The sequence below is a fragment of the Pholcus phalangioides genome, unplaced genomic scaffold (assembly GCF_987345545.1).
Source record: "Pholcus phalangioides strain wild (caught in Gottingen) unplaced genomic scaffold, Ppha-v1.0 ptg000003l_1, whole genome shotgun sequence".
Taxonomy (NCBI): domain Eukaryota; kingdom Metazoa; phylum Arthropoda; class Arachnida; order Araneae; family Pholcidae; genus Pholcus; species Pholcus phalangioides.
In genome coordinates this window covers 8,214,330-8,230,532 of record NW_028301596.1, presented here as the reverse complement: position 1 = coordinate 8,230,532, position 16,203 = coordinate 8,214,330, and the positions used below count along the sequence as shown (strand labels likewise).

General features: G+C 34.5%; 1 protein-coding gene across 1 annotated transcript in view; it reads left to right on the top strand.

Moving 5' to 3' along the window:
* The window catches only part of LOC149087999 (phosphatidylinositol 5-phosphate 4-kinase type-2 alpha-like), a 47,608-nt gene extending 31,981 nt beyond the window's left edge, over positions 1-15,627 (top strand). The window contains exons 2-9 of the mRNA XM_089243573.1: positions 2,291-2,388; positions 6,737-6,833; positions 6,969-7,121; positions 8,696-8,842; positions 10,358-10,396; positions 10,728-10,841; positions 11,039-11,354; positions 13,753-15,627. Of these exons, the coding sequence (XP_089099699.1) occupies positions 2,291-2,388; positions 6,737-6,833; positions 6,969-7,121; positions 8,696-8,842; positions 10,358-10,396; positions 10,728-10,841; positions 11,039-11,354; positions 13,753-13,937 (1,149 nt within the window). The 3' untranslated portion in view covers positions 13,938-15,627. The remainder of the gene's footprint in view (positions 1-2,290; positions 2,389-6,736; positions 6,834-6,968; positions 7,122-8,695; positions 8,843-10,357; positions 10,397-10,727; positions 10,842-11,038; positions 11,355-13,752) is intronic.
* The last annotated feature ends 576 nt before the right edge of the window (positions 15,628-16,203 follow it).

The window sequence follows — 16,203 nt, the reverse complement described above, 5'->3', positions numbered from 1 at the left end:
CTTGGGTCGTGCAACCGCACGAAGCACCACATCCAAGTTGAATGGGCGAAAAAAAGCTTTGTCGACCGAAAGAACGTGGTCGAAGCTCCGAAAACTCAACCCCGCTCAGAGATTTTCCTCGAGCCGCCCCTGGGCGATCGCTACTCCTATCTGCTTGGTGGAGCTTAAAAGTCTGGCGACTGTGAAAAATTGGTATTGGTAAAAATTTCCATGAGCGATTAGCATAATCTGGACTTGAGGACTACACAAAATTTTCAAAATTTATGTCGACATGTCTGCGAGCATAAAGAAAAAAAAAAAAAGATAAGGTCAATAAGTGCTGAAAAGGTAGAAAAAGATGTTTCAGACGTTTTTGCTCAAGAAAAAATATGCTTGGCTATTTCGCTGGCACTTAAATTTTTCTTCGATTTGTACAATGTACAAGCCTTGACCTATGGCAAGGTTGAGGGGTCCAGATCGAGGTGATAGCTTTTTCCCAAAACCCAAAATTACGAACAATAATGGTTTTGACTTGTAAAATACGGGAAATATAGTACCATAGGATATTTACTCATAATAAGTCCCACCCCTCTATCTGACACATCACCCTGGGCATCACTTCACACGCACGCCTGCCTCCAACCATTTTAATGTTTGTCTCGTGAACACTCAAATAAGTGGTGTATATATTTTTTAATAAATATACAAGCTGTCTATAATTTAAAAGAGGAGGCTTCAGAATTTCTCCTTGCCCTTCCACTAAAACATTCCTAAAGTTTCATAGCTGATTTTCTGATTAATTAGCTATAGACAACTCAGAACTCACCAACTTTAACTATATTTTTCATTTGTGCTTTCTTGTCCCATTCAGAGTGTTGCTTCACTTCCATCTAGTCAGTTATTATAGTAACTATCGTTTGTACCCCTCTATACAGGGTGATTCAGAAAAGATGGGGAAAACTTTAATCCGTGATAGTACAATACCAATACAAACAATTGTCATCAATAAATGAATTGTCTAACACGAAACGCAAATATACTAGCGTGTTTCGAAATGGCCGCTCCAGAAACGTTAAAACGGCATTCCTGTTGAAATTTATCAGGAGAAAAAGATCACCATGCATGAATATGTAACCTGGGGAAGAAAAAGAAACCATATGCAAATCTTCGTCACAGTGAATAAAAGGCGTGGACGCCAGTCCTGTGAACTTATCCCAGCGTGCAACCGTTCTAACAGTTGTAATGTACGGGATAATGACGCATGTAATACTGAAAAAGCAGACAGGCATTTCATTTAAGGAACTGCAAACGAAAGTACCACAGAGGCAACACGAATGTACGGTGAGTGTTTTCCCCACAGACGGTGGCCCAATCCGAAAACATTTGCGCGCTTGCATCGGCAGCTGTGCGAAACGGAGCTGGCTAACTTCACAGGGCTGGCGTCCGCGCCTTTTATTCACTGTGACGCAGATTTAATTGCGGTTTCTTCTTTCCTAGGTTACATTTGCACGCATTGTGTTCATTTTCTCCCGATCAATTTCAGCAGGAATGCTGTTTTAACGTTTGCGGAGACGCAACGTTAAAACTGCATGTTATGTTAGACCATTCATTCTTTGATGACAATTGTTTGTATTGATGTGTACCATCACCTCTTAAAGTTTTTCTCATCTTTTCTGAATCACCCTGTATATGAAGACGTCTTAATACCGCCAGGTGACACTTGTCGAAGTCGAACCATCAGACGTGCGGCCCCCGGGCCAAGAGATTTTTACTGAGGCCCTAAAAGGCAAATTCTCAAAAATTTCAACCAGATCTCATTCTTGTGAGGTCCCTCTTCTCTTGAGGTCTCCGGGCCACGCCTTAAGACGGCACTGGCGGTACGTTCATTTGACTGGTTTACACAGCTCAACACTAACACCCAAACAGCGCACAATGGGGCCACTCAACTTTAAGTATAGGCATCCTGTACATAGTGGGTTACAAGATGTTACAGGGCAGTCTCCCCCCCCCCCCCCAGTTCTTTACGTGATAGGAATGATCAGCATCATGAATACAATTTGGATATCATGGTTGTTTTTCTAGTTTCCTTTAACAAAATTCCTGAAAACTTGCAAGTATTGGTAAATATATATATATATATATATACCTTTTTTTTTGTCTCTAAAATTCTGTCATTACTGATACTTTCTTTAAAGTCTTATACAGAACGACATTTTCTACATAAAAGTGGCTATGAAATATATTTTGAATACTTCCTTAATACCCTCTATGATACAAATCGACTGTTAGTTCATTCTTTTCCTTGTTATAGATCAATGGGCTGACGCACGTCAATATTCCTGTGATGCTCTTACCAGAAGACTTCAAGGCATTTAGCAAAATAAAAGTAGATAATCATTACTTCAACAAGTAAGCCAATTACTCTTTACATATGTATGTATTCATGATGTATCTCTAATATTAAATTTCCTTCTTTTTGATCTGGTTCTTCTCCATAAAAGCTTTTATAAAGCATGTATTTCCTTCAGAAAATATTTTGTGAATTTTTGTGAATTCTGGGATAGAGTTGGGTAAGAATGTACATGTAATTTTTTTGCTGTTGGCAGCAGAGGAAGTGAAGATGAATATGACCAAATTAACACGTGTGCTTAGAATTGTCTCAAGAAACCACAATTATTGATAATGTCTTTGATGTCATAATTGATCATTTTTGTCGCATGATGGTCATTTTCTATACATGAGCGTTAATTAGACTGTGACCTATCATTTATTGCCGATTCTGAATATGGCAGCCTTTTTTATACTCACCGAGAGGTTGGTGTGCTAACCCCTTGATGTAGGACTTTCTGTGGTAATGTCGCTGTTTCTGTTGTACCCCTGTGTCAGGATAGTTTGTCAAGGGTGAATCAATTATCGAACTCGGGACACCTCTAAATATCCTTTTTGGTACTTATTGAGCATCTTATCGATCTGGGCTACTGAGCTCCATCTTTGATATCTTTAATTTGTTTGGTAAAATGTGATTTTGTTGTGTTAGTATGTAGTTTTTCAGGGAAGGAATCTCTTAACTTTCCTGTAGATAAAAGATTCATGAAAGCTTTCAAGTTTTAAGTCATTAACTAGTCATCTGGACAATTAATTTCTCCATGTACTACCCGCAGGTGTCCCATTTCATTGAAAAATCACATGCTTTTTCCCCCTTTTTTTGGAGGTTTGAAGCTATTAAAACATATTTTTTGATTGAATTTTTTTATAAAAACATTAAAACTGATGTTTTCTATGTATTTAAAATCATAAAACTAATAATAAAGTTAATTAGTAAAACTAATTAGTTTTCAAAATAGAAATGTTGAATTCTTGATTAATTGAATGAAATGATAAGTTTAAAATGAATGCAGGAAAATATTTCTCAGTAATTCATGTTAAAAATGATGTATTGAAATTTATAAAATGACATTTAAATCTTATTTTTTTTCCTTGTATGTTATTAATTATAAGGTAGGAAAAAAAAATATATGAAATGCAACCTTCAAAGCATGATATTAGTAATAATAACCCCAGACCTTGAAATATAATTGTTTAACTCCATGTAGTGGTGAGATAATAAAGTAGAAAGATGCCTGTGCAGGTTACAGCAGCTGTATGACAAATTATTTCATCATATCCATGTGATAAATAGTGCTACCTTAATGCATGGGCCCACCTGGGAACTTTAAGAGAAGAGAGGCTTCAGAAAAATGAGAAGCATTTGAATTTTTTGAGAATTAGCTTGCTAGGGGCTCAGAAAAATCACTTAGCCTGGGGGAGGGGGGGGGGCCATGATACTCTTAAGATGGCCCTGGTGATAAAGATGGCAAATGCTGTCATAGCTAGATGACTGGTTAAGAACAACATTCTCTGCTGAACAATATTGTGCCATTAGAATCTGACTGCATCATTGTGTTGCTATTTAATAGCAATATAGGAAAGCCATAAATGGGTAGCTAAGAGTGCACATAATTGTGGTGTGAGTTTTCTCTGTTAAAATGAAGGGAAATCTGGCAGGGAAGAAAGCAAATTCTGCTTGAGACACTAAAAAGAAAAGGATGTGATGAAATTTATAAAATGCCTTGAAATTGCAGGACAATATTTTAAAGCTTCATTGAAAAACTGATTTTCTCAACAAGTTCTACATCTGTCCAGCCTGTGAAAAATTCTATGATGTAGATTGGACTTAGCGTGAAATGTGTAAAGTGTAGTGAATGAGGAATGGAATGCTCTTAGATATGAAATAATGAGGGCATTCACACACACACACATTTCTGACTACTGTTTATCTTTGAGTGCATAATTTTGGTTGACCACACTCCTTGCATACTCTTTCCTGCCTTGTTTGGTAAGAGTATACATTCTTTCTTAGAAAATTTGTAACTCCCTTGTTTATATAAATTTGCTGCTTTCATTTCTGGTACCCTTATTTCTAATTTAATAAACTATGTTTCATGAAATTTTTGGACTTGATCTCTTTAAGTTTTATTTTTTGTAATCAAAAATCCACTATATATGTGTGTACTTTCACCCTAATTAAAATTTGAAGTTTTAGCTGTTGAGTATTTATATTGCCTGCAAAAAAAGGGGGAGGGGTAGAACATATTTTGCTGAATCAGGGCCGGAACTAGAGGGGGCAGGAAGCAACTGCTCTGGGCAGAAACATTTGAGGATGGCGGTTTTTGATGGGGAAAAAAAAACACTGTTGTAAAATTATCAAATTTTGAACTTGTGGGCTGTGCCGTCTTAATGCATGAGCCCACCTGGGCAGGGCCCGTGGGCCTCAAGAGAAGAGGGGGGCCCTCAGAAAAATGAGAAGTGAATTTTCCGAGAATTTGCTAGGTAGGGCCTCATGAATAACATAGATATTTACTCTCTTTATAAAACAAGCAAGCCCCATAGAAAGACATACTAAAAAAAAGAGACTACAAATGGCTCTCCTGTAAAATTTCCCTTCTGTGACACAATGCCCTTCATCTCCAGAATAACAAAATTTTTTCTGTTTTGATGACACAGCATGTCCCAGAATGATGCTGCTTAAATACATTTGTTTCTAATTATAGAAAATTGGTTGAAAGAGATAGTCATCCTTCTAAATCTGATCTGGAACCTATGGAACTTTATTAGAGAGCTGTCTGAGAGAAGTCATCCTCTATGGTTAAAAAATATGGAATTCTCTTTCAATCAATTGCATTTGTATATGGGTCATTCTGACAAAATTGACCTAAATTGTGCCCCCAGTAGTTTACATTAAATATATTTGACACGAAACTCTTTTTTTTTTCCCCCCCCCCTTCACTTTCTATTTATATTCCAGTTTCTGGAAAATTTCCACTCTTTTTTTCATCAACAGATTTTTAAAATTTTTGCTGAACAAGTTTTCATTTGTTAAGGAAATGTCCTTCTCCTGGCTGTCCCCAGTGCCATTTCTCAAATTTTAAAATTATTATTTTCTATCCTAAAACAAAAATATATTATTTTTTCAATAATATATACGTTTTGGGCCAGTATACTTTCATAGGTTCCCCAGCTCTTCAGCTACCTATCAAATTTTGTGTTGAGAAGAATGTAGGATAGAAATTACTTGAGCTTCCTTTTTAAATCAATTGGAATTGTAAATTAATTTTTTTCAGGACTTAGTTTAATAAATAAGTTTATTCAGGAAAATAAAGAGCGAGTGCTTTTATTAAATGTTCTCCTAATTTGTTTTTTTTTTATGAGAAATATAATAATTGAAAATTATTTTCACTTTACCACATCTTTCAGTTCAGAGACACATAACATTCTAAAAAAAAACACACATTTTCAGCATGCTTGGTTTTTGATCAGTGTTGCAAAACAATGTAAAACTATCTTTCTCCTATCACTGGATTGGAAGGTTAGATCATAAGTTAAAGGATGTGTAAACAAAAAAATGCAGATTCCTTGACTGCAACATTAAGCTGCAGTAATGTTTCATATGAAGATTTTGTTTTGAGAGTGCATCTCATGCTCTAGCAAAACTGACAAATTAAAAATCTGTTGTCCCCATGAACTTGATAAAAAAAAAAAGAACAAGAAAAATAAAGAAAGAAATAAAAATGCAATTCACAAAAAAAATGTTCAGAGTATCAGTACTTGTCTAAGTTGAAAGTGAGCTACCAAAATAGATGGAACATGTTGCGATTGTCAAGCATAAATATCATGTTAAGTGCTGAAACCTACAAAATTCCTCATCAAATTTTTTTATCTGTTATCATGGTTAAAATTGAATAAATTTTTTCATCATGAATTTTTCCAAACTTCATTGCTGACTATATTTCGCTTATTAACAAGTAAAGTGTCCCTAAGAATTTCTTTGGTTGACATTTTTTTAATACAACTTTGTATTTTTTGTCCAATTTTGTGAGAATGACCCATTCACATTTTGTATGTAACTAACAAATCTTTTGGTTTGAATGAAATGTAATTCAAATGTCTCTCATGCTGTTAAACCCAGTGACAATAGCTTTGACTATCAGCTGTATTAGATGTAATTAATCTGAGTTCAAAATTAGTGCAGTGGATGAATGGAAAAATTTTCGTCAATCACTGTACTAATCGATTGAAATGAAATCTGGACCCTATTGATTTGAATCAGGAAAATTCTGCTTTGTGGGTTATTGGCATTTTAATTTTACTTCTAAAAATTTGTGTAAAAATTAAGAAAATATTGCATATTTCATAAGTTTTATTATATCTGTTTTAACAGAGAAAATATGCCAAGTCATTTCAAAGTGAAAGAGTATTGTCCTCTGGTATTTCGTAACTTGAGGGAAAGGTTTGGTATCAATGATCGATGCTATATTGTGAGTAAACTCCCTTTTTCTTTATTATTTACTCAACAATGCATGAATTTTCCAATGAATTTATATTTTTCTTACATTTAAATAATTTTATATGTATTGCACTGTTTGTTGTAAATCCTTTACTTTCATTTGCAGAATTCCCTCACAAAGTCACAGCCTGTGCCTGTTGATAAGAGTATGAGGAGCGGTACCAAGCTGTACGAGTCTTGTGACAAGAAGTTTGTTATCAAGGTCTTACAAAGAGAAGAAGTTGAACAAATGCATGTTGTTCTCAAGCAATATCACCCTGTAAGAAGAAATGCTAGACCATTGTCATTTGTCTATATAGCTATGGAGTTGTTTTTTCCCTCCTGAAAATTATACATATATGCTTACACAATTCATCAAAAATCCACCGTAACTGTTATAAATATGTTGATATAATAATTGGTCATATGCATTAATTCATTCTATAATTTATGTTGAGACAAATTCAAATTCTGTAGTTATTAAATAAGCATTGTAGTTAAGTTGTCTGTGTGTAATATGGGCTGCTGTGCGGCCATGTGGGCATTATGTTGGATTCCCATCATGAGGATCCAGGTTCCAACCCCCATTGGCAGCACAGTAGTGGTTGGCCGAGGATGGTTTTCTGTAGTTTTCCAACTAAAACCTATTTCTTTATAAATGGTTGGCGATATAGGACAGTTAGCTAATTCAGAGGAAAGATGCAAATGGGTTAGTGGTAATTTTCTCCTAAGTGATTAGGAAATTATTTATAAAGTCTTGACTTGACTCAAAAATCCTACTCACCCTAATGGTTATAGAGAATTTCAAACTGTGCCATTGGAGACAGAGTGTGTTGGAAGTTAAATGCACCACTACTACTCAGTATGGCAACAGCTACGAGCAGTTAGTTCTGTACTCTTAGACTGCAATCATGTGCACTCAAAGCAGGTATGTCCGGGCAAAATTTGGGTCTGCGTACAAAGTGCTGAGTGAAAAACAGATCCTCCACAAAATACAGAGCCATTTCTAAAGTCTGAATTTCTCTTATGAATGAAAATGAGGATATTAATGAATTCCAAAAGACTTCACAAGTGCAAATAAGCGACAAAGATGCCTTAGAGCAGGGGTTCTTAACCTTTTGTATTTTGCTGATCCTTTGTGTCAACAAGATGCTAGCCAGTTGTCCCCTTTGCCAATAAAGAGGAAGGCCACAGACCCCCCCCCCCCTTTCACAGAATAGTATTCAGCACATCATAAAGCAAAAATAATGCAGGTTTTTTTTCATCCAAGCTTACGTACCCCCTTCCCTGAAACCTATCCAATGACTCGCAAAGGATGTATGAATCCTTGGTTAAGAACCACTGCCTTAGAATGATGCTTTTGAGGAGTTGCTTGTTTGTCCATCAAAGGAACTTACCCATCATGAACTTATTATTTTCAGATGCTAATTAATAATTATGATTCTTTATTAATTAACTAATAAATCAGTTATCACAGTGAGCTTGTAAACTTGAAGCAGCAAAAATATTGCGACTCATCTGAAATAATGTATTTAGAAAAGTGTGTGATAAAACTGTGAAGCAAAGGATCAATAAATAGTCCTTGTCCCACTGAATTCATGTTTGATTGTTGTTAGTGTAGATTAGTATTTCTCAACCTTTGGTCTGTGGCTATACATTGCCGAAATTAATAGCCTTAAATTACAGCAATAGCTCTGTGGTGGTCTGTACTTGTTTGTTTGATATTTCATATGTAGATTTATTTTTAAGGATATTGTCTAATTCCTGATGAGATCAATATTGTAAAAACATTATTTTGAATATTGATTCATATGTATGCTCATATTTATTGCTTAATCATTCATTTACTTTCAGTACATTGTCGAAAAGCATGGAAACTCACTTCTACCTCAGTACCTTGGTTTGTACAGGTTGACAGTAGAAGGTGCTGAAACATATGTTGCTGTGATGAGGAACATCTTCAGTTCATTTCTACCGATTCACTGCAAGTACGACTTGAAGGTAAATGAAAATAATCATTAGGATGATTTTCAACAACACATAAAATGGCCATACTGTGGTATGCAAAAATTTATTTTCCCAGAGATTTTAAATACTGAGGGGCATATATCTTCAGGCTTAGCATGTTATCCTTTTTAGTCAGAGGCGTACCTAAGACCTGCCTTTGAAGTTGAGGGCACATTGGTGGATCAGAGTTTGGGGAGAGGGAAACAGGAAATCTCTTCAAGAGAAATCTTTGGTTATTAAACTCCTTTGTAAAGTATTTGTTGAAGTATAAGTATTTTAAATTAACAGAAATTGATTAAAGCAACATTTCATATTTGCTTTCAGTATTTTAATTTCTACACAAAAATGTTTTTTTTTTTAATATTGATGATAGATCTGGGGAGGGGTTGGTTAGGCATGTCGGCTTCCAGCTATGGCTCTGACTACCTAACTAACTAAAAGCAATCGAGCTCTGACTAAAAGCAATCGAGTTTCGGGTCTTATTCGATTGTAAGAAAATTTTATACATTACAAACTTGAAACAATGAATCTCACTGCTGGCTTATTCCTTCTAACTAATCGATATTCTCTGGAGACTAGACAAGACCCGGGCTATGTCCCTTAGGGGATATAAAATAGATATTCTCTATCACTACTGTACTCTTGTATAGTATATACTGTACAAATACACTGTCCCATTATAACACACATTTAGACATTTTGTGCCTTGCACTGAATTAAAAATGCTAATAAAGTTCGAATTTACTAAGCATATTTCAATATATTACCGATTTTCTTTATCTCCCACCATGAGCAATATAATAGGGGGGGGGGGAAGGTTACCGTACTATACTACTTTACCTCACCAACTCTAGTTATATAGCTATATGTTGCAGATTTCCAACCAATGCAGTTGGGTGGGAGATGAAAGCATTATTTATCGGTGGTTGCCTCCAGGTTTAAATAAAAAACTAGATAGAATATAGAACTATCTAGATAAAGAACTTGTTTCTTGATGTTCTTCCCCTGGATCAAACCTGTGGACTTGATGGTAAACTTCAAGTTGGAAGAACAAGTATCTTACCAAAGCACGACTCAAGAGACTGTACTGTACTCTAAATTCATTTTTTATGTATGCAATAAACCAGCACTGGGAAAGTACCAGGCTCCAGGTCGCCATGGCGAACAGAAAATGTATTGCAGTCTAAAATTTTTTAAATGTGATTGTTAAATCATAGTGAATTTTTATATATGAGTCTTAAGGGTGACATTAAATTTTCTGATTTCATTACTCTACACCTTTTAACATGGGAAAAGTAAAAGAAAGCATTATTTAAGAATGGTTTTCTTAAGCAAAGTGCTGTGCTTGGCCCCTAAGAAATTGGGCTGGCGACTGAATATTTTTTTTATTTGCCAAGCTCTACTCATAACCAACTCATATATAATTTTGAGAAAGTCAATGGCAATGAACAATGAATACTGTATTATGTCCTTGTTGATATTACATTATGAAATTTTTTTTTTCTCAAGGGTTCAACTGTAGACCGAGAAGCTAGTGATAAAGAAAAGGTTTGTATATAATTTTTTTTCCATACGCATAATATATATATTTAGGTTGCAGGTGCTGATAATATCTGAATCGGTCTATATCACGGAAATCTGATATAGATAGTAATGAGATAACATATTTTTTACTAATGATTTAATTTAAGAAAAAACATAGATGGCACTGAGGATGATACAATTTATGATGAGAGTGATTCTGATGATGATATTGAAGTTGTTGATGTAGCGATTGTGTTGTATCAGATTTCCATTGTTCCTGTGTTAAATCCATATATCCGATGTATGTGAAAATTGGTGTAAAAGTATGTAAGTTTTTATTATTTTTATTTCACAGGTCAAAGATTTACCAACACTGAAAGACAATGATTTTGTACGTGATGGTTGCAAGATACAACTCGATAAGGAGTCCAAGAACAAATTATTGACGACACTGAAAGCAGATGTCGAAGTAATCATTTCACATTTGCTGATTAAGCTTTTGTTGTTAAGAATTTATTGTTAACATCAATGCTCATAAAAGTTGTACTTGAAGCGAATATTTATTTTATGTTTTCACATTTTTAAACAATTAAAATGATCTCTTAATAGTGACTTGGTGATAAAGATACTTGTAAAAATTTATGTGTTCTTATTTATTCTTCACAGTTCCTGTCCAAACTAAACCTTGTTGACTACTCCCTATGCCTCGGCATCCATGATATAGATAGGGCGGAAGAGGAAGCACAACAAGCTCAAGAACGAGAGAAAGGTGCTATAGAAGCAGATGGTAGTGGTGAAGAAAATGGCCAATACTCTGAAGAAGATGAGGACTCTGCAGGTAGTGGCATTGGGAAAGGTATGATACCATCTCCACCCGACTCTCCCAGAATGATCAAATTTGATCCATTGTTACCGAATGAAGAGAAGGATAATGATGAGAAAGACCCATCTAAGGAATTTTACGCAATAAACAGTGATAAAAGTAAGCAGTTGGTTACTTGTTAGAATCAACATCTTTCGATTTTGGTTTTGTATCCGTGAAATTGTACTATTATTTCTATAGTAATGGTATGTATATTTTCAACTAAAAACTCATCATTTTAATGTTTAAAAAAAACATCATTGCATGCCGAAATTATGTTAGACATTTGAAACATTTATTTGTCTTCAAACATTTATTTTTTAACAACTTGGCTGAAAGTCTGACTGCTTGTAGGATTTTTCTGAACTGCTTGTGTTTAGCTTGTGTTTCTTACTCTAAATTTTTTCCCCTTCAACTTGCAGTAGCTCGCTTTAAGAGTGGAGCAAAGTAATCCTGTCTTACAGTGTCTTTGCATAGAGTTTTCTTTCCACAGAGTTCAGGCAGACCTTCAATGCAATACTTGCATACCATATTCCTCCGCATCAGCCGGCATGTCGGGAAACAGTGAGGAATATCTGCATGTGTGTGCTAGGAATACCCATGCTTTCTAACATGCCAGGAAATTTGAGTCATAGATTCCTGGTAATTCTTAAATATCGGCACTCTGAAAATCAATAGAATAGGCTGACTTGGACCTTGTCTGTTCTCTGCATTTGGAATTTTTTCTTTTTTACGAACTATGTTTAGATAACTTGAGCTTTATAAATTTATTTTGGTATTACAGAAAGCACACGACAAATTTCACTAATTGACTTCCTAATTGGGGGAACCATAAATATTCATACTTCTCTTCAATTTAAAATTTACTCGCTGCTATTTGTTGCTGCTTATTAAATGTAGTAATTTTAAGCAGCATTAATATCTTGCCTCTTTAAAAGCCTCATAATTTATCATTGACAAGCCCAGGTATTTTGTAAAGTGGATTTCTCAATGGAACACTTTTACCTATATCCCTTAGTGAGTAAACCTGCTAAAAAAAAAAACCATTTTTTTCATTAAAAACAATACAGCATTTTCAAAGAGGGGGGTTTAGTGATTTTTCTGCTGTGCTGCTTAATGCTAGAACTACTGAGCAGTAATTTTGATCCCGCTTGGAAATTTTGTTTTTTATCCAGATTTTAAATACGCTATGAATGCATTTTTAGAAATGAAATTATTATTGATTTTCCTCTTCTGAAAATAAAGTATCAAATCGCTCATGTTTTGTTGAAATTCAGGCGTAGGCAAACATTCAGGGTGTTTTTAAAAAAGATGGGATAATTTCTAATAGGCAGTTTTGAACGCATTCAAATAATCCATCTTTTGTAATGGGGAATTGGAAAAATTAAATGAATTATATGAATCCATGAATAAATGTTACAGAAGGTGCTCACATGCATGTATAGGTGAGGTATAGAAAAGTGTGATTATTACTATTATCTCACATATATGCAGGTGAGGAAGGGTTATTATTTTGTAACATATGCTATGGGGGGGGGGGGAACTGAAGGAAAATGTTCTTGTTCTAATTTTTACTCTCACACATACACATAGGCATACGCAAAACTTTCTCGGGGGGTGGGGGAGGAGTTAAGTTTTTTTTGTAAAATAACACTATAATCTTGGCTGGGGGGTTAGAATCCCAAGCCCCGTCTCCCTTTGCGTACACCAATGCACATACACATAAAGCCCCCCCCCCCCCCCAGATTTAATAATCTACATTTTTCATTCAAATTCTGATTTAATTGAAATGTCGGCTCATATGGATCATTGTCATATTTATTGAAATCATGATATTTTTTTTTATAATGTAAGATTTTCAGTATAAAGAACCTGGGTGGAATTTTAACTGTCCCCTTTTCTTCATGACCAACCCCCTAATACGAATTAAAATTGAAGGAGTAACTTTTAATCCAAATCAACATAACACTTTACATGCATATAACACAACTATTTTGACATCATTATACAATTTTATGAGAAATGATAAAATTGTTTGCCAATTGTAACAGCACTTCACGTTCTTTCTGCTAGTAAATTGAGTATAAGTTTCAAATGAAAAATCTCTTGACCGCACCAGCTGGGATGGGGGGGGGGGGGAGAGCACGTTTGGCAGAACCCTAAGGATAAGAATTTTTTGTGAAGCGTGCCCTCAATAATTCATGAACATACGAAGCAATGCATCTACCCTTCCTCTCCCTATGTGTGTGTTACCTATACAGAAAGTCTGACAGCCCTAGTAACTCTTCAATGTTTTGCCTTATTGGATAGAGGGAGAGAGGGTAGCCAGAGCAAAAGACCAAAGAGCAAAAGAGGGGATCAGAGCAAAAAGACTGCTCTGGTAGTTCTGGTGTTAAAGGGTTAATTTACTGTCACAGAGTTGGACAGATATGATAGAAGTTATTTCAGGTTAAAGGGACTCTCTTGTGCACTCTGTACATCAATGTGAAAATTCTGATCATTTACTTTTTTTTTGCAGATTCACAAAGGCGATTAATTTACTACATAGCCCTAGTCGATGTGCTTACTCACTATGGTGTGAAAAAACGGACTGCTCAAGCTGCAAAAACAGTGAAGCATGGCACTGGAGCTGAGATCTCAACCGTTCATCCTGACCAGTATGCCAAACGCCTGTTAGACTTTGTTTCCAAGGCAATGTTGTGATTGATGCCTTCATGAAAAAAAAAAAAAAATAATCCCAAAAATAATAATCAAATGCTCCTCATTTAACTATTGCCTTGCTTATCCTATTGGCCATCAGAAAAAGAAAGAAAAGAAACTGATGCACTAGTATCACAGTACTTCAAGAAGAAGGGAAGACAGTGAGAAGAAATGTATTTCGTTTCATCTTTTTATGTGTGACAGTGTATTTCTTCAGTTAGTGGTGATTCAAACCAAATATGTTTGGAACTGTTTTTTCGTTGTTGTTTCATTGTTAATTTAAATATTTCCTTCAGTGTAAATGAATTTTTCGTATATGTTTGAGTTGCTAGTGTCATGATTCAACTCAAAAATTTTCGAAATTGTCACAATGATCTAAGCACCAAAATAATTATTTGGCAGGCTTTTCCATTAGTGTTTTTAATAATATTAAGCCTTATCTTGAGATGCAATTCTACTTCACATTCATAAAACTTAAGATGCTCTATGCTTTCCAATAATTTTACCATATACCTACATTCATTTCTTCAGCTTAGCCAAGTTTTCTATTTCCTTTTAACAAATATTATAAGAGAAACAGGGCTAGAGTCTACCTATTCCTGTGGAAATATGATTTATTTTTAATGTGGAAACAGTTTTTTAAATATATTTTCTTTTTTGATCCATTTAAAAAAAATATTGTACTTTCAAAGTACATTAGACTATTATGCGGTCGAACCATTGGAATACCTAAAGAGTTATACGAGAAATATATTTATTGAGTAAAGAAATTTGGTGTATTTGTATGTTACATTCAAAATATAGTTATCAGTAAAATTGAACGCAATCAGATTAAAAAACACATTGTTGAAACGACCACATAGTATTTTTCCTAGTATCAGAATTTTTGTAAAATATTCCAGGGCAACCATATTAAAGTAGAAGTGTTTAGAGAATGCCAATGTAAAAAAAAAAATCGGCTCAAACTAAAAAAAACTAGGTGTGACTATTAATTAGACTATGGTTTGATTAACATATTAATTAACATATTTTTATGTTATTTATGTTTGTTTTTATATTCATGAAGTTTTATACCCACATAACACACAATTTACATTGGTATTTTAAATTCACATTTCGGATATTAGAATTTATTCTTGTTCCAGAACAATATTTTCTGTTTCAAAATACAGAAAGTCCTGATTGATGTGCAATGTTGTTCACGTCTCCAATTGGAAATGTGCAGTTTACCAATGTTGGTTTGCCCTAAAAATTTTGGTTCATGATGTCTTTTCTCATTGTGATGTCCGAAAATGTCATTTACACCAAGAATTGATCTTACCGCATCATTCTGAGTGGGGTAGTTGGTGATAAAAATCTGAACTATATATTTGTTTGTTTTTCTTTCAAAAATAAAATTCCCAGTCCAAATAGTATTTACACCAACTTTGACCTAACAGACTTTCAACGGTCACATTCTGAACACCTCTACTTTAATAATTGCTACCCTATATCATGAATCGTGATTTTTAATTTATGATAAAATACGCACATTATGATACTTTTTCATTTAGCAATAATGTCAATTTCAATTCAAACAGTTTTTTCCCCCAGAGGGGAAAGCTTGTAATGAACCAAAGTTTTACTAGTCAAATATATATGGGCCATAATGTTTCAATGTGTTATCAAACCAAAGATTCAGTCAAATTCTAAGAAGCAGGAAAGTATTCATGTTTGAGTGCGTGTAATTTGCTTTGGAAGAGAAAAAAAACTCTAGTCAAATATATAATTTTTAAAATTATTTTTAAATTTTTGAGAAAATGCAATCTATTGATATGAAATTGATGTACAAAATGCTTGTTTTATCCCATTTATTGCTTTTGAATAACTTTTGAAAATCCTGATATTCCCCTCCATGGAAAAATGCCTCCAGAGGTTTGTTATGGAATACTTTACACTAGGGGGTGTCTAACCTTTTCGGGTTTTCTGGGTCAGGTTGGGAGAAGAAAAAAACTGTTCTGGGCCACACTTGGAATATAAGCGATGGTGAGAGCACTTCGAAAACAAATTTACCATTCTAAGTTGAAAAAAAGAGATTTTATTCATTGATCTTTATTTTATAGGAAAAGACTTCTTTCTGTCTCTGTAGCGAGAAAAGCTAAATCACGCGTGTTTAAGCTGTTTATCTACTTGTTATTTTCACTCTCATAAAAAGTTTTAACCATATAGAGCAGGGGTTCTTGACCTTTTGTGTTCCACAGACCCCTTTGCAAAATAATATCCAATGTAT